The 25,335-nt window shown below is 59.4% G+C and overlaps 2 protein-coding genes across 11 annotated transcripts; both read right to left on the bottom strand.

Annotated features, from left to right (window-relative positions):
* Nucleotides 1–705: 705 nt before the first annotated feature.
* SHISA7 (shisa family member 7) lies at nucleotides 706–18,092 on the bottom strand. 7 transcript variants are annotated; one of them, XM_061389264.1, is made up of 7 exons: nucleotides 17,744–18,091; nucleotides 12,754–12,879; nucleotides 10,886–11,616; nucleotides 9,109–9,263; nucleotides 7,639–7,701; nucleotides 7,066–7,215; nucleotides 4,636–5,379 (listed from the first exon to the last, which is right to left on the bottom strand). In XM_061389264.1, the coding sequence occupies exons 2-7, from the start codon at nucleotides 12,796–12,798 to the stop codon at nucleotides 4,736–4,738; spliced, it is 1,788 nt and encodes a 595-aa protein (XP_061245248.1). In that variant the 5' UTR covers nucleotides 12,799–12,879; nucleotides 17,744–18,091; the 3' UTR covers nucleotides 4,636–4,735. The 7 variants fall into 7 exon arrangements, with proteins under 7 accessions (XP_061245246.1, XP_061245244.1, XP_061245248.1 ...); XM_061389263.1 differs by having other exon boundaries at nucleotides 7,066–7,254; nucleotides 17,744–18,089; XM_061389267.1 differs by lacking the exon at nucleotides 7,639–7,701 and having other exon boundaries at nucleotides 17,744–18,092.
* Nucleotides 18,093–18,104: 12 nt separating this feature from the next.
* Nucleotides 18,105–24,580, bottom strand: ISOC2 (isochorismatase domain containing 2). 4 transcript variants are annotated; one of them, XM_061389270.1, is made up of 6 exons: nucleotides 24,415–24,580; nucleotides 20,961–21,098; nucleotides 20,635–20,844; nucleotides 20,304–20,374; nucleotides 20,046–20,163; nucleotides 18,105–18,509 (listed from the first exon to the last, which is right to left on the bottom strand). In XM_061389270.1, exons 2-6 carry the CDS (start codon nucleotides 21,093–21,095, stop codon nucleotides 18,429–18,431), a joined length of 615 nt encoding a protein of 204 aa, XP_061245254.1. In that variant the 5' UTR covers nucleotides 21,096–21,098; nucleotides 24,415–24,580; the 3' UTR covers nucleotides 18,105–18,428. The 4 variants fall into 4 exon arrangements, with proteins under 4 accessions (XP_061245254.1, XP_061245255.1, XP_061245252.1 ...); XM_061389271.1 differs by having other exon boundaries at nucleotides 24,355–24,476; XM_061389268.1 differs by lacking the exon at nucleotides 20,046–20,163 and having other exon boundaries at nucleotides 24,415–24,516.
* Nucleotides 24,581–25,335: the final 755 nt, after the last annotated feature.

The raw sequence follows: 25,335 nt of genomic DNA, 5'->3' as shown, positions 1-25,335 counted from the left end.
CACACATCCTGTTATGGGTTGAATTTTGTCCCCTCCTCCCACCAAAAAAAAAGTGTTTTAGGTCCTAACCTCCAGGACCTGTGAATATGACCTTGTTTGGAAATAGGGTCTTTGCAGGGAAAATCATTGGGGTGAGCCCTAATCTGTCATGACTGGTGTCCTTATGAAACGGGACATTTTGCCAAGGAGTCGGGTGTACAGAGGGAAGACGATGTGTTGAGTGTCAGCACTGCCTGCAATCCCCCAGAAGCTGTCGGGGGGAGGGCACGGGCAGATCCTCCCACCCAGCCTCAGGAGGAGCGGGCCCTGCCGACACCGCCCTCTGAGACCTGCGGCCTCCAGCAGCTCCGGGAGAGAATGCACTTCTGTTTAAGCTGCCCCGAGTGTGGTACTACTATTACCACAGCCTAGGGAAACTAACACAGCGCCCCCCCCCCACACACACACACATTTTAATGATATTCAGTCAAAAAATTTGATGTAAGGAGGTGCAAACAAATAGAATCTGCAAACAAATGCTTAAATGCTGAGTCAGGACACATAGGAAGAAATCAAGGATTTAAAAGCACCTAGCAGTGCAGCCCCTTGCCAGACTCCTGACCACCCATCTGCAAAGACACTTAGATGCTCACCCTGCCTCGGCCACAAAGAAGACTCCCCAGTGACCTGCCCATCCTTTCCCCACAGTAAACCTAAGGCCGGGGATCAGGAAAACATCTGTTTATTTAAAAAAAAAATACCAAGTGCAGCTTGGCTGGCTGTCCTCACTAAGGAGCTGGGACGAGTCCAATGTTGGGTGGCGGAGCAGGGTGGGGAGGGGTAAGGAAGCAGGCAGAGCTGCAGAAGGTCTTCTGGTCCAGAATGGATCATCTTCTCTCCATACTGTCCTCCACTGCCCCCTCACTGGAATGGGTGTATGTGTGTGCGTGCACGTACGCACACAAGCCTGTATGATGTACAAGGCAGCAGGGCAGGGGGGAGACTCAGATGGCGAGGTCTTAGCTCTGGAAGCATCAGGGGGGGCTGGCAGGACATGCCCACTTCCTCATCCACCTCAAGACCTCTCCCCACTATGGCTTATTTGAGATAAGAGGTCAAGGCCCCAGGGTCGGGCAGCCTGTGTAGAGTGAGTGATGTGTGGTGGGTGGCAGGGGGCGAGATGCCTGGAATCCAGGCCAGGAAAGAGCGAGTGGAAGGGGAGGGGGCATATAAAAAATGAGAGGCCCCAAACCCTGCAGATGTGGGGGCTGGAGAAGGCTGAGTGCTCCTTGGGGGTAGTGAGTGGAGGGGAGGGGCTCTGGGGGGGCAGGTGCTCAAGCCGGCTCCTTTTGGGGGAAGTCACAGTCTGCCCTAGGGACCCTGGGCGTGTCGAGGCCCTTGGAGGGATTGGGGGAGCCCAGCAGAGCAGCTGCAAGCAGGGGCTGAAACACTGGCCCTGGGGCCCTGGTAGACTGGGGCTAGCCCCTCAGTGTCCTCAGTGTGGTGGGAGCCATGCTGTGTGCTCAGTTGCTCAGGGGTGTCCGACTCTTTGAGACCCCATGGAGTATCGCCCTCCAGGCTCCTCTGTCCATGGGGTTTCCCAGGCAAGAGCACTGGAGGGGGTTGCCGTTTCCTCCTCCAGGGGACCATGGTGGGAGTTGAGGGCCAAGTTCCTGCCCCAGGCTCCCGATAAGAAGGGATGAGCTGAGGTGCCGTTATTTGTGGGGAGAGAGGAGAGGAAGGGGGGCGGCTCAGAAGAGGGAGAAGAGGCCCCCCGACCTGGCCCTCGGGGCTGGGAGAGGGGGCGTGTAGCCCTTTAAGAGTGGGGGAATGGCCGCCCCCCAACATGGCTATGTACAAAGAGAATTTGGGGCAAATTGTGCATTGGGTGTTGGGGACTCCCCAGAGGGTGAAGGGGCAAGGGGAGAGAGTGGTGCTCCTCTGCCATCCCGGGGAGATGCAGAGCACACCCTGCCCTGCGGGTGGTAGGGGCGGTGGCCTCCCCGGATGGGGATGTGCCCCCCCGGTAGGGGATGTGCCTTCCCGGGATGAGGCAGCGGCAGACACCACTGAAGGCCCCGGGGAGGTTGGCAGCTATTGGCCCCGCCCTGGGCATCTCCAGGGAGAGTTTGGCCCAAGCCAATGGCGTGCGGCGCTGGGTGCCGCTCCGGTGCCAGGGATGGGACTGGGGCAGTGACATCACCCAAGGACTGGAAGGCCCCCCTCTGGGGATGTTAAGAGGTCTCTGTGTTGACCCTGTCACCGATCAGATGGTTGGGTGAAGGGCAGTTATCCGGAGGGACTGGTGCCCTCACCCAGGGGTGAGGGGGACTGGCCAAGGCCAAGTCTGGGATCGGGTTGAGGCAGGCATCAGCCTGAGTCAGGAGCAAGGCAGTGACATCACCAAGAAGGGCTGGAGTAGGATGATGTCATCAGAGGGAGCCCCACCCCACGCTCTTTTTGAGGGAGGGGGGAAAGAATACATATTGTGCTGGTTCCTCTAAAGGGAACGACTGTAGGTGACCCCACAAGAGAATTGAAATATAGCTGTACTTGGCTATATAGTACTTGGCTCCCAAGGGGATGGATCTTCAAGGTGATGATACATGGTTGACATGGATCCTGATAAATGACATAATTGGGTGTCTGGGATCCTGGGAGATGATGATGTCACAGTTTTGGTGTATCCCAGTTGATGATGGTACCAAGGTTGAAGTGGATCCCGGAAGATGATGATGTTGGATGTCATGGGTCCCGGGACACCATCGACTCTCAGGGATGCTGGGGCCTGGTGGCATCATGGCTGAATTGGCTCCTGGGAGGTGATGACAGCATGGTTAAGGTGGATCCTGGGGCATGAAGACATTGCGGTTGGAGTGGATCCTGGGAGATGATGACAGCACAATTGTGGGGGTCTGTGGGAGACTGGGGCATCATCAGTCCTAGTGGATCCTGGTAGAAGATGTCACCATCGGCCATACTGGATTCTGGAAGGTGATGACATCACTGGTCATGGTGGGTTCTGGGGGATGATGACATCATCAGCTGTGGTGAATCCTGGGAGATGATGACACCATGTTGGTGGAGAATCATGGATGATGGTGACACCATTGGCTCTAGACTACCTTAGAAGGTGACACTATAGTTATGATGAATCTTGGATGAGAACGAGACCCTAGCTGTGGTGGATCCTGGGAGATGAACACGCCGTAGATCATAGGGAACCCTGGGAAATGATGTCATCACCAGCCATGGTTACCACGGGACCCCAGGTGCAATGCGGCCATGAGTGGTGGAAGTCTTGTGGTGCCGATGATGTCAGTAGCAGGCACACCCCACCCCCCACCCCAACAGGAGGCCAGGACTCTGCAGAGTTGATGATGTCTGTAGTTGTGGCAGAGAGATGTGGGGCCGCCTAAGAGTCCCCAGGACTCTAGGAGCAGTGGAGCGGCCTCCTTGGGAGCAGAAGCCAGTCTGGGAGTGTGTGCTGTCCTCCAGGAGTCACCAGGAGGTGACATCCCTGCATGGGGGGAGGACCCATGGCCCAGCCTCACTTGAGGGGAGGGTCTGGTGGAAATCGCATAGGGCTTGTCCCTAGGGTCAGGGGAGAGAGCATCCAAGCTAAGTCATGGTGGGACAAGGCAGAAACTCTGGTGACACCATCACAAGGAATGGCCTTCCAGAGCAGGCAGTGTCTCCAGTGGTGTCGTCACAGCTCCAGGGCCCCAGGGGCAGGCTGTCACCTCTGGCCAAAGCTTCCCCACAGGGCAGCCGCCCCAGCAATGACACCTGAGATGCCATCTCAGGACCGGTCCCTTCCTTGGTGGCCCCCAGCTTAGTCGTGGGCTCTGGGCAGCCCGCCTTGTGGATGCTGGGCAATCGCAGTGGACGTGTCTCACGGGGACGTAATCTCCGTGCAGGCAGAGTCTGGTGCTGCGGTGCAGAGGGGCCTCACCCTGCAGAGGCCCCTAATGGGCTGCCCGTCTGCGGGGATGACATCACAGGGCGAGCCAGCTCCTCTGGTGATGGCGTCACAGGAAGGAAGCAGAACCCCCGTGGCGATGTCCTAGAAAGGAGGCCTGTGTCTGGTAAGGACGTGAGGTGCTTTTCCCTGTGGCGCATCCTGGGAAGATGGCTTTGTCTGCAGGCACGGCTTCATAGACAGAGGCATCTTCTTTGGAAGAAAATATTTTCCTGGTGACAGTGAGGTCCACAGAGGCCTTTTGGTGCCAGAGACAACATCAGAGGGTGAGACTTATCTGTGCAGTGACGTCACAGGAGGGCTCCTTGTCTCTCGGGACAATGTCATGGGACAAGGCATTGGTCCTCTTATTACGTCACTGGAGGGAGGTCTTTGAGATGACACCGTGGAGCACAGACACGGCCTCCAGCGATGTCTGTAGTGGGCCTGTTCCTCTGCGATGACCTCATGGGAAGCAGGGTTTGTCCCTGTGATGAACACAGACGTTTTTTACTACTGATGACCTCACATACAGGCCTCTTCCTCTGTGATGACGTCATGGGAAGGAGGCCCTGCCTCAGACTGTGACAGGAGGAGGATCTTATCTGCCATGACATTGCAGAAGGAAACTTTTTCTCTCGTGAGGATTTCGTCCAAAACCGTGTCCTTGGAGGTAGCCCTCCTGGCCCCCGCAGGTCTGGATTACAGGCCCCCCAGCCGGGTGTGGCAGGGGGTGCAGGCTGGGATGGGGGCCCCAGGCCGCAGCGCCCCAGCCCCCGGCCCAGCCTTGGACGCTCAGACAGTCACCTCGTTCTTGCTGGCCGTGCGGAGGTGTTGGGGCAGGTGATGGCCGGGGATGAACTGCAGCTGCTCCAGCGTGCCCTGGCGCTGGAAGGGCGGCCTGCGGGCCAGCGTGCCCCCACCCCCGCCGGCGTCTGACATCCAGGCGGGCTGCGGCGAGCCGTGCAGGGCGTGGTGGTGGTGCGCGTGCAGGCCGGGTGGCGGCGGCAGGCCGTGCAGCGGCGTGGGGGGTCCCCCGGGCCCCAGCAGCAGGTTGGAGTGGGAGGCGGCCAGGCTGGCTCGCGCGGAGGGCTCGGGGGGCAGCGCGGGGCTGCGCGGCGGCGACAGGAGGTGCTCGCGGCTCTGGCGCAGGGCCTCGGGCGACGACAGGAGGAGATGCTCCTGGGACACGAGGCGCGCGCGCGGCAGCGTGAACTCGTAGCGCGACCGGCCCCCGTCGCCCAGCAGGTGCTCCTGGGACATGACGCGCCGAGGGTGGGGCGCGGGAGCCAGGCCCAGCTCCTCGGGGCCGCCCCAGCCATCCATGCGGTAGCCGCCCCCCGTGCCGGGTCGCCGCAGCGCGTGCAGGGGCAGCGTCCCACGGGGCACCTCTGCCAGGTGCCGGCGCTTCAGGTAGGCCTCGTCCAGGTCCTTCTCGGCTGCGGGAGAAGCGGGGAAACCATAGAGCTGGGCCCCCTGCCGGCCCAGAAGCTGCCCGCCTCCCTGGGCCATCCCTCTGCCTCTCCTCGCACTGGGCTCCCGCCCCCAGGGAGCTCCAGACATCACCGGAACTTCCTGGGCATTAGCCTGGGCAGGGGCACGGTTTTAACCAGTGGGAACAGTCAAGCTAGAAGAATGCATGTTCCCAGGCCCAGCTTGCGGTGCTGGGGCCGTAGATGAGGAGGGGGACTGTTTTTTAAATCGCTTGGGAATATCCTTTCTTTTGGGCGTAGAACCCAGCTCTTGCTTTTTGAGGAAACTTCCTTCTCTTTCATCCTGTAGAAAGTATTTTTCGATTCGACCCATTCGTGGATTGTAAAGTCAAGGTTGTGGGGTAGAGACAGTATTTTGCAAAATGAAATAGGATAGAAAATTATTAGAAAGTTTCCCACAATAAGAAAAAAGTGAAAGAAAGTGAAGTCGCTCAGTCGTGTCCTCATGGACTGTAGCCCACCAGGCTCCTCAGTCCATGGAATTTTCCAGGCAAGAGTACTGGAGTGGGTTGCCATTTCCTTCTCCAGGGGATCTTCCCAACCCAGGGATTGAACCCAGGTCTCCCGCACTGCAGGCAGATGCTTTACCGTCTGAGCCACCAGGGAAGCCCATCAAGAGAATAAGGATGAGTACCATTCATACAATTTTTGTTTCAGCTGTGTGTGTTATTGAAATATCAATGGTTGAAGTGACATAATATCTGGGATTTGTTTTGAAATAATCCACCAAAAGATGGGGTGGGGGAAGGAGGGAGTAAGAAAATGTTAAAGCTGGATGATAGGACCCTAGGGGTTCATTTTATCATTTCTCTGCTCTTGAACCTGTTTGAAAATGTCCACAAGAGCAAGTTTCAAAACTTCGCTGTAATTAAAAAATTGCCGGTGTATGTGGGTTTCATGAGACACAATATAAAAACCCTTTCTGACTGTGAATCTCAGTTTAAAATGTGTGACGCCTCCTCCACGACCAGGAATGCCCAATCAAGAGTCATGGTGACTGGTTCTGGGACAAGCTCATGACCCTTTCTTGGCCAGTGGAGTTTGGGCTTGGGATTTTTGCTGCAATCACTGGGAGAGACTCTTCTGGTAAGAACTGCCCTGAAGATTGTCAGGGCAGTCTTTGCCATCACAGAGGGAGATTCTGTCTGAAAACGAAGCTAGCCCACTGTTCAGCAGAGCTGAGAGATGTAGAATCTTGGCGCCAGCTCTTGAGCACCTGGGTTCAGCCACACCTGAAGCTTTTGGCACACAGAATTTGCCTTATCAAGCCAGCGTAGTTACCTTTTTTTTCTAAGTTGTGTTTCAGCATAGTTACCTTTTTTTTCCCTTTAAATTATGTTTCTATTAATCGCAAACACAAGTCCTGATGAATGCAATAGAACTTGTGGAGAGGACCATGGATTTGCATTTATGAAAAGCACCCTAACTAGTTAACTGCGATGCAGAATGACCTTGAGTCTTTCTGGAAGCCCTTGGAGAAAAAAAAAAGAACCCTAAGCGGTGGGAGGGGGCGGGGGCGGAAAGGGAAGGGAAATCGAGGGCTTGAGCAGGCGCTCGGGCCACTGTCCAGGGTCCTGAACCCAGGCCCTGCCCCCGCCCCGCCGCCCAGGCAGCCCCCTTCCCGGGACTCACCAAGCCTCTTGAGAGAGGAGTAGCGGTTGAGCTCCGATTTCACGGCGGCCTCGTAGGACGGGGGCAGATGCGAGAGGTTGTGGAAGGACCGCGAGCAGGACAGCGTGGAGTAGCGCAAGGAGGGGCTGGGCGGCGGGATGGCCCTCCAGTCTGGGGCAGAGGGCACGGCCGGGGTCAGTCCAGGCCAGTCTGGGGCAGAGGGCACGGCCCGGGTCAGTCAGGCCCTGCTCCCTCGAACCCCGCGGTTCCGCCCCCGCCCCCTTAGAGCTTTAGCAGCCTGGGGTTCCAGCCCCTCAAAGCTGCAGCAGCCCAAGCTCCCTCTGCTCACTCCCCCCACGTCCCCTCGGGGGCTTCTTGCTGGGGAAGGAGCAGGAGGCGCAGCCGGCACGTCCTGTGTGCCCCACCCCAGGCAGGAGGGGCGCGCTCCAGGCCGCTTCCCGCGGACCGCTCCAGGGCTACCGGGCTGGTCCGTGAGCACAGGCTCCCACGGCCTCAGCCCTGCCCTGTCAGGGTACCTGGCTCCGACTAGCGCCAGGTGGGGAGGGAGGGAGCCTGCCCGCCCCGGCTGCGTACCCAGGGTGGCAGCGCGGTGTTTGGGGCTGTTGCCGCTGAGGTGCAGGTAGTTGTGCAGGTTATCTGTGGGGACCAAGAGGGGAGGGCGTCACTGCCGTTGCCGGCGCCCAGCTGGCACCCCGTCCTGGTCCGTGTGGAAGGCTCCCTGCTCGCGTCTTCCTGGTCCCCAGCTCTGCAATCTTTGCCCTGACTTCCTTCTCCCTTCTGGATCGTCAAACCAGCCTTCCGCCCAGCTCCAAGACCAGCCCAGCCACGGTGCTCCTCACACACACACACACACACACACACACACACACACACCCCTCTGCTGCGCGAAACCCTCCGCCTATCTCACCATCACCGATGGGACACAGTCTAAGCTGGGGGCGGCCTCTGAGGCCTTCCGACCTGCCCTCAGTCTCATCTCTCACCCCTCCCCTCAAGCCCTGCTTCCCTCTGATGCCCAGTGGCCCAGCTCAGTTCTGCCACAGGGCCTTTGCACGTTCTGTTCCGCTGTTTCCTGCGCGTTGAACCCCTTCCTCCCCGTCTTTGCCTGAAGACCTCCTTCCTGCTCATCCCTCCAGATCCAGGTCAAATGTCTCTTCTTCATCACTAGTACTCAAAGCCCTCTTCTCTCCTGCGTTCCTGACCTCAGATCAATCCGCGTACTTTACTGCCTGGACCCGCCTCCCAGCCTCCTCTGGAGCCTTCCTCCTCTCATTTCTTTCCCTGCACACGGGTCCCAGAGACATAGACCTGCCCACTCGGGACTCTGCCCCTCTCCCGCTCTAAACTCCTCCCTGGCTCCCCATTGCCCTCAGGACACAAAGCTACTCAGCTTGGCCCGGCACTCGAGGCCCTTCCTGAGGTGCCTGCCCACCCTCTCCCCAGACTCAGCTCTGGGGGCCTCACAAGCTGAGCTGCCCAAGAAACTCTCCTCCGTCCCCTGGCCACTGCCCCCAGATCTCTTTCTGAGGGCGCCTCCTCTGCCTCCCCAGACCAGGCCCTCTGACTCTCTCCCAGCCGCCTGGACCTCTCCGCCGACGCTCTGGCCACGCCCCGTAAGAAGAGTGGTGATGTGAGGCGAGCCCTCCTCTGATGCTCATTTTATGGATGAGGAAACTGAGGCCCAGAGAACTGAAGCCGGTCGCCCCAGGTCACAGTGGTAGAACTAGGAGTCTAACCAGGCGTCTAGCTCCAGACATTCCAACTCAGTGGCTACCTGCGTCCTTGTGTGTCACCGGCTGCTGGGTGATCTGACATGAGTTTCTCAAGCGCAGTGGCTTGAGAAACCGTCGACGAGCCCGCGGTGCCCACCTAGGGTGCCCACGGAAGGGCAGGGAGTGGGGCGGGCTCACTGCACCGTCCGGAGCAGTGTCCGAAACAGGGCTCAGCCCGAACTGTGCGGGGAAGGCAGAGTCCAGGGCGGTGGGAGGCGGGGCCACATGATGGGGCGGGGCCGAGGGCAGCCGCAGCCCCGCCTCTGCTCACCGAGATTGGACGGCTTCACGGGGTTGTAGAGGTTCTTGGGCGTCCTCGGCGGCATGCTGTCCGGGCCTCCGACCCCTGTGGTTAGGGAGCTGCTTCGTGCCCGGTCCGGGCGGGCCCCGGGCCCCGCCTGATGTCTCAGAATGTCCACCAGAGCCCTGGAAGGGGCAGACGGATGGTCAGTGGCCTGGGGGCTGCTGGTAGGGATGGAGAGAGGGAGGGCGCAGGCCTCTTTCCCCTCCCCTTCTCACCTTTGCGGGTGTCTTAGTTCAGTTCGGCTTCTCGCCTTTGGCCACGCCCCTTGTTAGCGTCAGTCTGAGCTCCGCCTGCCTCAAGGTCCCTTCGACTCACTTCCCCAATTCATCTGGACCCTACCCCTTGTGTGGTCCCTTCCACAGCGTCCTCTCTGTGGCCCCGCGCCACCCCGAACCTGGGACCTTACTCCTGTTTCTTTTGCTGCCGTCCCCATGGCGATAAAACCTTAGATTCACCCTTGACTCTTCTTTGTCTTTCCTCCATGGCCCTTAGTAATCCCCTGGATTCGCTCTCCAAAATATATCCCAACCATTTGTCGCCACCTCTGCGGCCAGCAGCCTGCCTCTCAGAGCCATAGATCCACCTGGCCTGCCCGTTTCTGCCCTTGTCCCTTGCAGGCTAAGTTCACATGCACAGCCCAGGGCTCAGGTGGCTGCACACGGAGCTCAGGACACTCCAGGGGCCCCCCTGCCACACTTAGGATGAACCCACCTCTGCCTGCTTCTGTCCACCTCCTCCTCACCCACTGCACTCCAGTGTCGTGGGTCTCTTCACAGTCCTTCCAACACGCCACCCCAGGGCCTTTGTGCTTACGGCTTCCTCTGCCTGGAGTGCCCTTTCCATAGATACCTGTTTGGTTCTCTCTTATCCTCCAGGTCTCTGCTCAGAGAGGTCTTTCCTGACCCCTTCGTGTAAAACAGCACCTCCCCTCCCACTCACAGCTCGTCATACTGCTTTACTTCACAGCAGTTATTAGTATCTGAAAGTATACTGCCCATGTGCATGGCTTCCCTGGTGGCTCGGATGGTAAAGAATCTGCCTGCAATGCAGGAGACCAGGCTTGATCCCTGGGTTGGGAAGATCCCCTGGAGAAGGAAATGGCAACCCACTCCAGTATTCTTGCCTGGAGAATCCCATGGACAGAGGAGCCTGGTGGGCTATGGTCCACGGGGTCCCAAAGAGTTGGACACGACTGAGCAACTAACACTGCTTGCTTACTATCTTAATGATAAGGGTAGCCATCATTTATTGAGGGCTTACCATGTGCCAGGACTGGACATGAATCAACCCAGTTAATCTTCGTTGCTGCCCGAATGGGTGGGGAACAATGATTAGCCCCACTGTACAGACACAGGAAACAGGCAGAGAGGTTAAGCAACTTTCCCCGGGTCACACAGCCCACAGGCGGCTGACCTGGGATTAGAGGCTAGGTTTACTCGTCAGTGCAGGGATTTTGTCTTGTTCAGCGCTGTGCCCCAGCTCCTGGCTCACAGAAAGCGCTCAAGAAATATTTGCTGAATGAAGGCCTGAACCAACCTCGTCACTCCCTAGCCTGTCACTTAAGTCACCTGTATTCTCAGGCCCAGCCCATCTCCTCAAGGCATCGGCTTCTGAGCTTCGGGAGGCTGCCTCAGCCTCTGGCCATGCGGGCCCACCCACCTCACTCCATGCTGGCCCCGCCCCCGTCGCCCAAGTCCAGCCCCCAGCACCCCCTCTCCGCCCCCCGGCCCCAGAGTACACACACCTGGGCACGTTGATCTCCCGGTGCGCCCTGGGCGCACGGGACGCCTTGCTGAAGGCCACTTTGGCGCCGACGCCCACGGCCAGGGCGAAGCTGATGACCCCACACACCACGTAGGCCGTGCTGCCCCCTGGGCCCTCGCCCCCACGCCCCCCAGCACCCCCCGCCCGGCCCCCTTCCAGCCAGCCGGCCTGGCCGGGCCCAGGACCCCCGCCCGCACCCCCGGCGCCCCCGGCGCCCCCGGCCAGCGGCGGCGGCGTGGTGGCCCAGCGCGGCGTGTCGTAGTTGGAGCAGGAGGCCTGCGCCAGGCGCATGTGCCGGTGTTCGCAGCAGAAGCGGTAGTGGCAGGTGCCGCAGCAGAAGCGGTAGGAGCCGGTGCTGCAGTTGAAGGTGGCGTCGTACTGGCCCATGACGTCGTAGTAGCCGTGGCACAGCTCGGCCGGAGGGGGCGCACGTGCGGCCGCGCCCGCCGAGCTCTGGGTGCTGGCTCTGGTGCCGTTGGCCCCCGGGCCCGCTGCTCCCCCGCCGCCCGTCAGCGCCCCGGTCAGGCGCCGCAGGTGCGCCAGCAGAGCGGGCAGCGGACCCGGGGGCTCGGCGCTCGTGGCGTTGGACGGACGCGCACCAGCCTGGCCGGTAGTCGAGGCCAGGAACAGGAGGGTCCCGAGGAGCAGGAGGGCCGGCATGGGGCGCGCAGGAGCTCGGCCGGGGCAGCCAGGCTGGGGGGCGAACCGAGGCTGGAACGGTGCACGGAAGAAAGGCGCCAGAGGTGCAGAAATGTGGAGATGGTGGCAGGAAAGGATGAGGAAGGCAGCCCAAGGGAAGACAGAAGCACGGGGAGCGGGCAGGCAGGAGCCAGGAGGCGGAAAAGCGGGGCACATGCATGGGCCCGGGGTTGGCCAGGGGCAGTGGTCGGTGATACGGGAGCCACAGAAGAATGTGCCGATGCCGCAGAGGGGGAACAGCAACGATCACGGGCAGAGAAAGGGTCAGAGAGTGATGAATGGGAAGGCAAGAGAGGGAAAGTGGACAGGGGTGTGAAGAAATGAGAGGGACGGATAAAAACCAGAGGAGAGATGGGATGAAGGGAGAAGAAACCAAGGAGGCAGGTGAGGGAGAGGGCAGAGGGAGAGGCCGAGGGGAGCCAGGGAGCCAGGGCGGAGGCGGGCAGGGTCAGCGGGACCAAGGGTGGCAATAAGGGGGCGCGGGGGACGGGGGTGGGGAGACGGGGAGGAGAGAGAGGAGAGTAGACGGGAGGAAAGAGAGATCGGAGTTGAGAATCTGAGTTCGTAGACCAGGAGGCGGGGCAGGGAGGGAGTGCCCTACACTACTGGCAGGGGGCGGAGTGCACTTTGTTGAGGGCCCCTCCCTGCACCCTGGCGTGTTTAGCAGCAGCTGCTGGGTGCAGGAGCGTTCACACCCCCCACCGCATTGTGACAACATAGGATGCCTCCAGGCATTGCCCAGTGTCCCCTTAGGGGCACATTTGCCCTCAGTTAGAACTGCTGGCCTACACCCCTGTGGTCCTCAGTTCCCCCAAAGCTTATTTTTTTCCTTTATTTAGGTCTGATAGTCGAGGGGTCTTGAGCCTCTGTCTCCCTTCTCTCTCTGCCCCACTCCCCACCCTTACCCTTCACACACACACACACACACGCACACACACACACAATCTTACAATTTCAGCTCTGAAGTGTCTCCTTGCACAGCTGGCAAGTCAGAGTGGCAATGGTTCATCTCCCAGCCCCACCATGTGCCAGGTGCCTGGCATTGGACACACCTAAGTCCTCATGTGCCTGTTTCCCCATCTATAAACTGGGGGTAAGGGTGGCTATCACTGAGTGGTTGGAAGGACGAACCCACTCCAGTATTCTTGCCTGGAGAATTCCATGGATAGAGGAGCCTGGTGGGCTGCAGTCCATGGGGTCGCAGAGTCAGACGCAACTTAGCGCGCACTCAGAGGGCTCCGAGCAGCACCTGGCCTAGTGCAGGCACTGTACTCCCTGGAGGGGACAGGGTGAGAGAGGCCAGACAGACGGACAGGTCGGCTTCTCTGTGTCTGCGGCAGCAGCCCGGCAGGCGGGTTCCTGCAGCAGTGTTTACTGAGGCTGGGGGTGCAGTGGGTGAACCGCAGGGTTCCGCCTCTGTCTTTATGGGGCTCGCATTCTGGCACGAAGACAAAGCTAGTACACAGACACGTATCAATGGGATGCACGCTGAAAACTATTATGAAGAAACACTAAGAAATTATGAAGGAGGCCATGAAGAAATAAAAGCAGCGGGAGGAGGTGGGAGTGAGGGTGGGTGGGTGGGACTAGTTTAATAGATGTCTGTTCGCTGTTATTTTTACCCTTTATTCCTCCCCTTTGAGTGCACGTGTATCTTGGGACCACAGCATTATCAAAGGCTGCTGGGGGCTGGGATGCGGAGAGGGCTGTGGGAGGCTGAGGTGCCACCCACGTTTCCATGGGGCCTCAACCTTCCCTTTTAGCTCTGCTCTGGCGCCTGTCCTGCACTCCCCGCTGCCTTCTGGACGCCCCCACTTGGTGTGTCACAGTCCTCTAAGAAGTGCCTTGGCCCACACTCTGGAAAGCACTTTGGCAGTTCCTCAAGAGTTAAACATATAGGGACTTCACTGGTGGGCCAATGGTTGAGACTGTGCTCCCAATACAGGAGTCACAGGTTCTGTCCCTGGTTGGGAACTAAGATCCCGCATGCAGCAGGATGTGGCCAAAAAATAAATAAATAAATAAATTAGAGTTACCACATGACCCAGGAGTTCTACTCCTAGGTATCTGCCCCAAAGAGTTGAATACATAAATGTTTACGACAGCCCCAGAGGGAAGACCACCCAAGTGCCCATCAGTTGATGAATGGGTAAACAAAATGCAGTCTAGCCATTCAGTGGAATAATACTCAGCCATGAAAAGGGACAGAGCACCAATAGATTCTACATCTTAAGGAACCTTGAGGATGTTAAGAGAGAAAAGCCAGACACAAAAAGTCACATATCGATGATTACATTGATATGAAATGTCCACAATAGTCACATCCATGCGGACAGAAGCTGATAAGTGGTTGCCTGGGGCTGAGCGCAGGTGGGAAGAGGAGCTGACTGCTCAGTGGGGGCAGGGCCTTCTTTGGGGGTAATGAAAATGTTCTGGAACTAGGCAGTGATGGTAGTCACACACCATCATTAAATACTATTGACTTGTACACTTAAAATGGTTAAATTTTGTGTTACACATATTTTACTACAGTTAAGAAACAGAAAAACAACCAACATACATCAAATGGTGTCACAGCTAGATTTTGAACTCAGGGCACCACCGCCCATAGAACATGGATGCCTCTGTCCCACACAGAGAAACGCAGGCCTTCATGCTCCCAGAGATACCCCTTCTGAGAGCGACACATGCACGTGGCGATGTGGACTCCTTCATTCATACCAGGGCGGCCACGTATGGTTGGGCAGGTTGTGCACTGCACAAGAGGGTCTGGCAGAGAGACTGGCTCTCCTTCCCAAAGCACACTGGGGGGGTGTCATCCATCTGTGGGAAGGGGCACTCCTTCCAAACACACACAAGGGTGCCATCTGCCGGCTAAATCACAGATGCTGGGGAGCTGCACAGGGCCAAGGGGGGCCTTGGTCTCATCTGCCCCACATGGGCTAGTAGTGTGCAGGCTCAGTCCCTATGCTGTGCCAAGCCTCTGGCAGGGCTCCATCACAGAATTTCTCCCTCTGCTGACAGAGTGCCGTGGTCCCCTCCAACTTCACACACAGGTGCATTCCCAGGGAAATTCCAACTCCTGGTCATTGACAGCTCCGGGGAGTTGGGTAGGAGGAGTGGGGGCATACACCCGCTCAGGTCCAGCAACACACACACACACACAGAGACACACACACACACACACACACACACAGCCCCTCTGTCAGCGGGGGGCCAGAGCCTCCCACCCCTGTGTCCCACCTCTTGCCCTGCAGCACCTATCCCTGCTGACACTGGGCCAGATGCACGGATACAGAGGACCAGCCTTCCTCGGCCTCACAGAACTCTGCACAGATGCACAACAGAGCTTGTGTGCGTGGCAACATGGAACACAGGACACCCACGTGGTGGCCCGGACACAGCACACAAGGACACCCAGGATCGTCCTGGTAGCACACCCAAGCCTCCTCCCAACACACGTGCAGTACAGCTCCCTGTGGACACACAGCCCTGCGTCTCTGGGCATTCCCGCCCACAGCACCCAACAGTCAGACACAATCTCAGACACCATGACACCCTGGGACCACACACAGCTCCAGAACGCGGCCAGAGACCTGCCCCAGCCAGCTGCACCTGGACACGCTGCCCACCGCCTGTAGACTGTGGATGCTTGTATCCCAGCCAGACGGGCAGCCTCATGGGTACACACACTAGTGCAAACCCCGCGGCGGAGCGTCTGGAAGCAGGCATATGACCCTCCTTCAGACACGCCCAGACAGCACCCCCTCCCCGACACACACACACGCAGGAAGGCACGATCCTCCTCCCCCAAGCCGTCTTCTCCCTCACCGCCCGGGGCACAGCCAGCAGCTCAGGGCCAGAACCCAGGATCCTAGTCCAGGACCTGAGAGATAACAGATGTGGGCACAGAGCTCGGGGAGCCAGTGTGAGATGGGGTCCCTGCGCTCCTGGAGAACCCCGTCTTCCCCCTGCTGCCCTGCCAGCACTGCGCCACACACCTCACCCCCCACCCCTCTTCTGACCCTGTCAGCTGGGCTGGGGGGGCGGGGCAAGGACTGTCTCGTGAGATGCCTGGGAGCAGAGTGAGAACAGGATGCCGGAGGCCGGGGAGAGAGTCTCAGGTTGAGGGCAGAGGGTTAGAGAGAGGGAGAGGTAATGACCCAGGGAGAGGGAGACATAGAGACTCAGGGAGAGAAACGGAGCCTCAGGGAGAGGGACAGACACCCAGGGAGAGGGAGATGGAGACCCAGAGAGAGGGACTGAGAACCACAGAGAGGGACGGAGAACCAGAGAGAGAGAAACATAGAAACTCAGGGAAGAGCCTCGGGGAGAGGCACAGAGACCCAGAGAGAGAGACGGAGACCGAGAGAGAGAGAGACATCCAGAGAGGGAGACGGAGACCCAGAGAGAGACACAGAGACCCAAAGAGAGAAACACAGGGAGAGGGTCAGAGACCCAGGGAGAGAAGAACAGAGATGAAGAGAAGGGATATTCTCCTCCTTTCAAAGAAACTGAAGATATTCAAGAGAAGAGGGCTGAGACCTGGGAGGGCGAGCAGTAACGGGGAAAAAAAAACCCAGATAACTGGGAATCAAAGGAGAGCGAGAGAGAAGGAAAGACAGCCTGAGAAGGAGGACAGAGACCCGCAGGGGGAGGAGACCCAGAGAAAGTCAGAAGCCTGATCTCGGGCTGCAGGGCGTTGGAGAGGGGTGGGCAGGTGGGCGCTGAGGGTGCGGGGGTCCGAAGGCAAAGGGCGGGCGGGCCTCCTGGGAATGTCTGGAGTTGAGGGTGGGTTTGGGGTAGGGATGTGGCGAGAAGGCAGTAGGAGGGGCGATCCGGGTTCAAGAGGAGGCAGACCCGGCAGCAGGGGTCCGGGTAGTGGGCGGGGATCCCAGCTCCCGGCGGGGGCGGCGGGGTGGAGGCACCCGGCCCCGCCTCCAGCTCACCGCCCGGGGGCGGGGTTTGAGGAAGAGACGCGGCAGGTCCCCACGCACCCCTCGCGGCCCGCCGGGTGCCTAGGCCTTCCCGTCCGCTCTCTGTCTCTGGGAGTCTCTGCGTCTCCCTGTCCTGACCTCCTCCCGGATCTCGCGCCCACTGCCCCTCCCTCGGCCCGCCGGCCAGTCTCATCTCTGCAGGGAGGTGCCCGGGGTCACGGGCTCTCTTAGCCCGTCTCTCTCCACGTGTCTCAGCGCATCTCTGCATCCTGCCGTCTCTGCCCTACGTCTCCTCCGCGTGCCAGCATTTCTTCCTCCCCTCTGCCCCGTCTCTTCTCTGCACATCCCCGTCTCTCGCTACCTCTGACTGCGTGTCTGCATCTCTGTGTGTGTCTTTCCCAGGTTTGCTGTCTACAGATCTCTGACCCTGTGAGTGTCTCTGTGCCCCCTCCGACGCCGGACCACCCATCTCCCTCCCCGGGCCCCTCACTCTCACTCAGGCTCAGGTTAGAGGGGCGGGGTGGGGGGGCGCTGCGACGGGAGCTGTGTGTTCCCAGCGCAAAATAGACTCCTGTTGCCATGGCGACGCGAGCGCGGCCTCCGAGACGCGAGGCTTCAGGCTGGGGGGTGAGGAGGGGGGACACCTGGATCCGGAAGGCGGGGGCCGGGGGTGCTGGCTCCCGGTCCCAGGGGTTCCTGGAGGAGGGGGAAGCAGGGACTCGTAGGTCCCTGTAGAGAGAGGCCCCTGGGCGCTCTGACGCGGGGTCCGGTGACCGGGCCTTCTGAGCGAGGTCTGGGATCCAGGAACGGGGAGGGGGGGTGCTCTGATTCCCCAGTGGGGGCGGTCTGGCTGAGAGCTCTGACGCTTGGGTCCCTGGGGGACTCGGATTGCCTTCTTGGGCCCCCAAAGGTTACGGGATGGGGGTGGGGGAGCCTGACAATCTAAAAGGGCTGAGCGGCCCTGACTGGGGGTCTCGTTGAGTCCCGACTCCCAGATTTCCAAGGGGGCTGTAGAATTCTAGGAGCCCCCATGCGGATCCTCGGGCTCCTGTCTTAGGGGAACAGGGACCACTCAGATGAAGCTATCTGTCCTTCCCATCCATCCGTCCATCCATTCAACCGCATGCCTGTCTCTTCCTCCGCGTCCCCAAGTCCCTCCTGCCTCAGTTTCCCCCTCCGCACCGGGGTGCGGCCGCGCTCACCTCACTTTCCGGATGCGGGACCCTGGGGGAGTCGGGGGGGTGGCGGCGACGTGGGGGGCCGGCCGGAGGAGGCAGAGCGAGCGCGTGTCTGCGAGCCAACCCGGTTGGGCGTGTGCGCGCGCGCTGCCTGGGGGGCGGCCGGCAGCGTGTCGGGGACCCGGGCCGGCAGTCCCTTTGCGGGCAGATGCGCGCCGGCTGCGGTGCAGATGTGAGTGGCCGCCCTCGCCTTTGCCTCGCGCCGCCGGCTCGGAGTTGAGCGGAGGCACCACCCCCTCCCCACCTGCGGGGGACCCCTCTTCCCCTGCCGCCCGCGGGCCCTGGTCGCCCCCGGGACACCCCCCAGCCCAAGAATGGTTCGGCCCACAGTCACATCAGTGTTTATTCTCCGTGAGCTGGTCCCACACAGACTGTGACGCCCTCCCCCTCGCCGCCCCTTGGAGTGGCCCGGGGCCGAGCCCCACCTCCAGCCCGGCTCGACCAACCCTCGCCCAGCTCCGGGAGCTTCATTTGCATTTCCGGGAGGTGAGGCCCAATGGGAAGGCGGCACCTACCGCCCTCCCGAGGGGGCGGTTCTCCCGGTGGACTGCACCACTCTCGGGACCCGGCGACGGGGGGAGAAAGCGCGCCTGCCAGAGTCCCGAGGACAGGAGAAGAGGGTGTCTCCGCACAGCGCAGGGTGGCGAGGTCAGCGGAAGAGGGGGTTCTGGTCTTGGAAAAGGCCCAGCAGCCCGCTGTCGGGGCTGGGCTCCTTGACGAGCTTCTGGATCTGTAGGGGGAGTCAGGAGTCAGGGGTTTCCGTCTCCACAACAGATCATTTTCATCTCCCTCGCCGCACCGCCCGCCCCTCCCCCAACCCCCGGGCAGTAACTGGCCAAACTAACCGCCCCCTCCCCTCAAGACTTTTGCTGGTGGTCTCCCTTTCACCACAGCTACCAGGGTTAATGCCTGATTATCTGTCACCTGGGCCCACCTTACCGGCTTCGACCACTGAGGGTGACTGACTGTCCTGGGGCTTCCTGTGTACACCTACTTCTTAAGTAATCTCCCCTCAACTCTCAGGTCCAGCCCACGCCTTGTGCCTCAACTCTGGAGGCACTTATGCAACTGCCTCTTGGATGCTGGTGGTCATTTGACCTTCCACCCCCTCCCCCATCAGTGCACAGCCTGAGCGGCTGTGCTCAACCTCTCTGGGCTGCCTTTTCATGGACTGCACCCACCAGCAAGTCCTCTCATGCTAACCTACAGAAATTACAAAATGAAAGTGAGCCAGGCCTGTAACTCTGCTGCCTCCACCCTCGTTTCCCTCCTTCCTACCCCATGTCCATTAGCTGCCCAGCGCCACACACAGATCTGACAGTGTCCAGATCCCGGGTGCAACTGCACCAGAATCTTTGGGAAGACTCCACTCTGGCTTCTCCCAGCCCCCCGCCCCTCCTGCACCCTGAGTTCACCGTGCCCTTCTGTGGTTCCTTGAATAAGTCAAGCTTAGTCCCACGTCCAGGCTTCTGCCCTAGCTGTCCACTCTGCCAAGACTGTTTTTCGGATGACCGGTTGCTCACCGCCCCCACTTCAGGTCTTCGCTTTAAGGCCACCCCCAGGAGGGGCCTCCGTGCTGCCGGCCCCCATCTCATCTCTCACACACCCCACAGATTCCCTCCCCAGCTCCTGGCCCCCATGTGAAACTGAATACAGATTGTCTTTTTCTGCGATTGTTCCTGGATCTGCCACACTGGCTGGCACACAGTAGGTGCTCAGTAAATGCTCAACAGACCTGATCTAAGAGGAGGAGAAGGGGCAGATCTCAGAGGACTGGGACATTGGCATATTCCGTTACCCTAAGGGCCAAGGTGCGAAGCCGTGGCTACCCAGTCAGACCTGGGTACTGGGAAGGCCACTTGGGTGGTGGCTGTGGAGGCTGGACCTGGGTATCACAGACTGGAGGAGGAGGAGGAGGAGGGGTGCTGGGGAAGGGCCGGGTGGAGCTGTTGACAGGGTCCCCGTGGCTCCCTTCCATCTCCACCTCGCTCTAAAGTCCCCTTCTTCCGGGAGGCCTCTGGACCACCCTCAGCAACCCGTCCTGGCACACCTGGCCCTCCCCTGCTTTCTCTCTCTCTCTCTCTACAGCCCTCGGGGCCAGCCGGCTTCTCCCCTCCGGCTTGTACGGTGTTGACCCGCAGTCTCCCCTGGGGGCGGCAGCCTGCTATGTTCCCGGATGTATTCTGCCGCTGTACCGTGGGCGCTGAAAAGGCATTTGCTGTTTGTGTGGGAGAAGGGGGAGGTCGGGTGTGGGGGGGTCCAGTACCTCCTTGAACTGAGGGTGGGTGGCGTCGCCCACGAGCTGAAAAATGAGCCCCTCGCTGGTGGAGAGGAAGGCACCGCTCTGGCGCAACCGCGACAACGCCACCAGCCGGTCCACCTGGCTGAGGGGGTGGGAGAGAGGGTGTCTCGGTCCTTACCCCATGCCCAGACAGCCGGTGAACTCAGCAAGGATCCACCCCCGGGTTCTCCCTGGGTGCCCCAAACCCAACCCACACGCACCTCACCCCTGAGAAGAGCTCACCTCCGGGAGGTACAGGCGTCCACCACCACGTGGACCTGCAGCCCGCGATCCAGGAGGTCCAGGGCCGTTTGCTGGGGGCGGAGAGAGGTCAGGACCACCCCAGCCAGGAATGACGGGGGCCAGGGTGGGGCTGAGGGCGGATCAGGGCAGGAGGGGTGCGGATTATAGCGGTATGTTTGGCAGGACAAAAGCCCAGGGATCCTGAGTGGAGTTGAAGGTCCCAGGTCAGGAGGGGAGCCACGGGTCAGGAAGCAGTGTCCAGGGTTCTGGGTTTTCAGGTTGGGGAGGTCCCAGGTGGAAAGGAGGTCCCAAGGGTCAGTGGGGGTCTCACCAAGATGCAGGCTTGTGTCTCCACGCCACAGAGGAGCACAGAGCGCAGCTGGGGCCGTGCGTCCAGCTCCTGCTGCACCGCAGGCACCATGCTGAAGCAGGTCTTGGAGTATGGCTGGAGGCCCTGGGCGCCCAGCTCGGGCACCGTGGGGCCCAGACCCTGTGGGTACTGCTCAGTCAGCACTGTCGGCACACTCAGCAGCCGGGCCACCTGGCATGGGGGCGGAGGAGCGCAGGTCTGAGCCCAAAAGGGGCTTCGGCCTGGACTCCTGGTCTGAGGGAGGAGGCATGGGGTCTGGACCTGGGTCCGAGGGAGCAGGGCTGTACCTTGAGCATGCGCGCAGCCATAGAGACGATCTGACGGAAGTACACGACGTGGCGGAACTTCTCCTGCATGTCGCACAGGAAGAGCATGGAAGATTCGGGAAGGACGCGGCCCAACGCGGGCCTCGCAGCTGCCATGTCCTGGAGTGGACAGAGGGCCCAGGGAGTGCGGTTAGGCTCGGAGGGGGCTTCTCTGCATGTCCGGGGTCCACGCACTCACCCCCTAGACTCCCACTGTGACCCTCCCGCAGCCTGGAGAGAGATTGAGGCTCTGAAGTCCCCCGGAGGGCACGGTCAGCCCCTGAGGGGTCGGGATGGGGTCCTGAGGCAAAGCTGCACACCCACCCCCCGCCCCCCGCCCCCACCCTCCCCACCCCACCGCGCCCCGCGATCCCTCAGGTCTGATTGCCTCTCTGAATGCAGTTTGCCCACGCCTGAGACTCACTAGCTGAACCCCGCCGCCTAGGGGTCTTAGAAAGGCTGGGGTACCCACAACGTGTAGTATTCGGCCACGAAAAGGAAAGGAGCGCGGACGCCCCTCGCCGTGAATGCTGCTGAGTCACAGAGCGTGGCGCAGGAGTCCCTTTACATGGACCGTCCACAGAGACGGAGCTGGCTGGGGCGGGGTGGGGTGGGGTGGGGTGGGGCGGAGGAGAGACTGAAGAGGGGCACGGAGTTTCCGTCTGGGGAGATGGAAGTGTTTGGAATCAGATAGTAGTGCTGGGTGCACAATATTAGGAATATACAAAATGCCTCTTAATTGTATACTTTAAAATGGTCAGGATGGTAAGTTTTAGGTTATGTATACTTTGCCACAATTTTATTTTTTAAATTATTTTTATTTTGTTTAATTTCTGTGTGGCAAGTGTTCCCCAACCAAGAATGGCACCCATGCCCCCAGCACTGGAAGCACAGTCTTAACCCCCTGGGCTTCCAGGGGAAGCCCCTCCCACCATTAAAAAGCAAGCAAGCAATGTAAAATTAAGGGGGGCACTGGTAGAGTCACCTGGGCAGCAGCCCTTTTAAAGGGGAGGACCCTGAGGTCCAGGGGAGGGGTCCATGAAGGCGGAGGTGCTGCGGGGACTAGAGGGGTGACTGCCACCTCTCCCCATCAGGGCCCTGGACACCCCGAGTCTCATGGTCCCAGCCCATGTTCCCAGAGACTTGTGTCTCTGGTTCCTGGAACTGCTGCACAAATGAGGAGTCCTGGCTTGTGTCTGCAGCTCCCCCCACCTCTGCACGTCACTTACTTATTTGTTAATTTATTTAGGAAACAAAGGCCCTGCGGACCCAGTGCACCCAGTGGAGGGCAAGCCAGCTGACCCTTGCTCAGGGCAAGTTTCAGTGTCGGGAGTCCCACAGGTGCTTTTGGTTATTCTTTAAACTGAGCACATCTACCACTGAAAATGTTTCCTACATGTGGCATATCTAAAGTTTAAAACTTAGTGGATGGCTAAAATGGTGAATATTATGCTATGGGAATTTTGTCTCTAAATACAAATGGAAGGGAAACTCCCTCAAAATGAAACCACACTGCATTACTTCATTGTGTAGTTACAGCTGTGGCCAGGGTGAGGATTTCTGGGGAAGCTACTCTGTCTTGGCAGAGTTCTCCCAAAGAAAGTGAAGAGAGAGAAAGCAATCTTTTTGAAAACACACAGGTGACCCTGTTACCCCATCTTAGCTCTCTCCCAGGCCTCATGGCTTTTCTCTGTCTTCAAGACTAAGAGGTACCCTCCTCCCACAAGGCGCTGGACTGCCACATCCCCCTTCAGGGCCTTTGCCCAGGCAGCTGCCTCCACCTGGAGGGCTCACCTCACTCCGGTTCTGGGTGGTACTGGTAACTCTCCAAGAGACTGGAGGGACAGGGTCAGGAGCGGGTGGGGTGCTGGAATGTCCGAAAGCCTGTGACGGGTGCGCCTGCAGGGCTGGTAGGAGTGTAAACTGCAGCAAGCACCCCCTAGGGAGAACCATGTGCCCACAGTTCTCAAAATTACAGTCACAAACCCTGTGACCCAGGGAACTCATGCCAAGTGTTTAGCCTAAGTGCATGCCTGCAGACATGCCTGTGAAATGACACAAGTTATTCATTATGGGACAAGGTTATTCACTATGAGACCCCCTCCCTGAGCCAAAGAACAGAAATAAATCTAAACATCCACGGTTAGGGCACTGGTAATCACAAGCAAGATCTTTAAGTAACCATGTGGAGAAATGTCTGAGAGATGTTAAGGAGGGGGGTGACGGGGCACAGATGGGACAAACATAGTGTGTCAACAGTGCTCCCATTTGTGCCAAAATGCAAGAAGGAAAAAAAAAAAAAAAAGCCTGCATACTGCTGCAGTCCGTATTTGCTCTCTGGCGAGCAAGTAAGAACAGGCTTTTTCTGCAGGGACAGGTCTCTGAGGGGCAGAGTGTGAAGGATGTTTGACCACTGTATGTATGACTCTGTTGCTCTTGAATTTTTGACAGTGTGTAAACAGGTTCTCCAGTCAGGTAAATACAATATACTGAATACAATACAGTAAAACGTTTACATAAGGCAAGAACCCAGCCAGACCCATCGGTGGCATTAAAGTCATGATAATGGTTGTCCTTGGGCAGTAGTGATGAAGGAGGGGCTGGGACTTCGCGTCGGGGGTGTTTGGTTTCTGCGTTTGTATGCTGTTCGCATACTCTTGGTGAAGTTAGGTGAGCTGTGTATCTGTGATTTGTACTTTTCCCTACACGTGTAATAAACTTCCACAAGAAAGTTTTGAAAATAGAAAACAGGGAGGCCTCGCTGGCAGCCTGTGGGGCTGGACTGGAGGTGGAGGCCGGGAGGGCAGGGTCCAGTCCAGGCAGCCGGGACGGAGAGGAGGGGGCAGGCGGGCCTGGTTTCCAGTCGTCAGAGGGTGGGCTAATTCCCTGGAGAGCCCACCTGATTGAGGCAGAGGAGATGAAACACGTGGGGGCGGGGCCTGGGCTGGAGACAGAGTTTGGGGGTGCTCTAGGGGAGTGATGAGGATCCAGAACGCAGCTGGGGCAGAGGAAGCCCGAGGTCGGGCAGAGGAGCGGCCCGCGATGGGCGGCCACCTGCGGAGCCAATCGGTCTGTTGAGATCCCCCAGGTGGCCCGGGCGGCGTGCGTCCGCACCCAGCCTCGCTGGCTGTGTGACCCTCAAGTTTCACGCTCCGTCTGAGCCGGTTTCCTTCTTGGGGAAACACCCTCCGCGCAGGGATGATGCGGGCACTCGACGCGGGGAGTGGAATCGGCCCTGGCCAGCCACTAGTGTCGGGCGTGGGCAGGAGTCCTGCCCCGGCCGCGTCCCCTCGGCCCCGGATGGCCCCGCGGAGCCTCGGTCTCCCCAGCGGCGGGCGGGGAGGTCGGTCCTCCCGCAGCGCCGGCGGGGCCTTACCCGGAAGGCGCCAGAGGAAGCCGAGCCTGCCCTCCGCAGGTGAGGCTTGCAGTCACTCACCCGCTGCCGCCGGACTCGCGCAGCTCGGCTCCTCCAGTAGGGTCCGCAGGCCGGGTCAACGTTTCTCACCTTCTGGACACGGAGCCCCACCCCGCGCCCTCCACGTCCCGCCTCCAGAGCCGATCCGCCCAATAGGCACTCGCCTAGCTCTGCTCCGCTCCGCTGGCAGCCAATCCGAGAACGCCGCTTCTTCCCACCCCTCCTCGGGGGCCGTGGGCCAGGCTGTCCGTCTTGAGAGCGTGATTGGCTCGCCCTGGAGAAAGGCAGAGCGTCAGGCCAATGGGGAGTCGCAAAAGGCACGCGTGGCGTGTCTAAAGGCGGAGCGGTGCGCGGGGTACAGAGAACTCTGGACTGCAGCCGGAAAGGTTAGCGGGTCGTGATCAGACTGACTGTCAAGTTCGAAGGGCGAAGGGCGGGGGGTGCGCGGCGCAGGGGCAGACCTTGGGTCCGAACCTGGCCCTTCTAGCCAGAGACAGAAATTTAGACCCACGCACTTTCCAGGAAAGGGCTATAAAGGCGCGACAAGCCAAGAAGTCCCTCCCTCTCCGCGCTCTTTCGTCTGTTCTCTTGGAGCCTCAGTTTTCCCTCTCACAGCACCTGCCTCTTCGGGTGGTGTCCTAATGTTTAGACGGTGCTTGGAAGTGGGGTTGCGAGAAAGGGGTTGAGAGAGAATTTCCCATCACTTTTGGAATAAAAGCCAAACGAAAAAGCAAGAGAGTTCCAGAAAAACATCTATTTCTGCTTTATTGACTATGCCAAAGCCTTTGACTGTGTGGATCACAATAAACTGGAAAATTCTGAAAGAGATGGGAGTACCAGACCACCTGACCTGCCTCTTGAGAAACCTGTATGCAGGTCAGGAAGCAACAGTTAGAACTGGACATGGAACAACAGACTGGTTCCAAATAGGAAAAGGAGTAT

This window comes from Bos javanicus, chromosome 18 (genome assembly GCF_032452875.1).
Source record: "Bos javanicus breed banteng chromosome 18, ARS-OSU_banteng_1.0, whole genome shotgun sequence".
Lineage (NCBI taxonomy): Eukaryota > Metazoa > Chordata > Mammalia > Artiodactyla > Bovidae > Bos > Bos javanicus.
The sequence above is the reverse complement of the archived record's forward strand: the minus strand, read 5'-3'. Positions and strand labels throughout refer to the sequence as shown.

What these genes read in the sequence shown, in the direction of transcription:
- SHISA7 (XM_061389260.1), bottom strand. Translation starts at nt 11,764, where the DNA reads ATGCATGTGCCCCGCTTTTCCGCCTCCTGGCTCCTGCCTGCCCGCTCC. An exon ending in CGGGAGATCAACGTGCCCAG is followed by an intron (nt 9,264 to 10,885) that starts GTGTGTGTACTC and finishes TGCCCCTTCCAG; the next exon opens with GGCTCTGGTGGACATTCTGA. An exon ending in CGTGAAGCCGTCCAATCTCG is followed by an intron (nt 7,255 to 9,108) that starts GTGAGCAGAGGC and finishes CCTCTGCCCCAG; the next exon opens with ACTGGCCTGGACTGACCCCG.
- ISOC2 (XM_061389268.1), bottom strand. Translation starts at nt 21,095, where the DNA reads ATGGCAGCTGCGAGGCCCGCGTTGGGCCGCGTCCTTCCCGAATCTTCC. An exon ending in AGACACAAGCCTGCATCTTG is followed by an intron (nt 20,375 to 20,634) that starts GTGAGACCCCCA and finishes CTCCGCCCCCAG; the next exon opens with CAAACGGCCCTGGACCTCCT. An exon ending in GACGCCTGTACCTCCCGGAG is followed by an intron (nt 18,510 to 20,303) that starts GTGAGCTCTTCT and finishes CTCCCCCTACAG; the next exon opens with ATCCAGAAGCTCGTCAAGGA.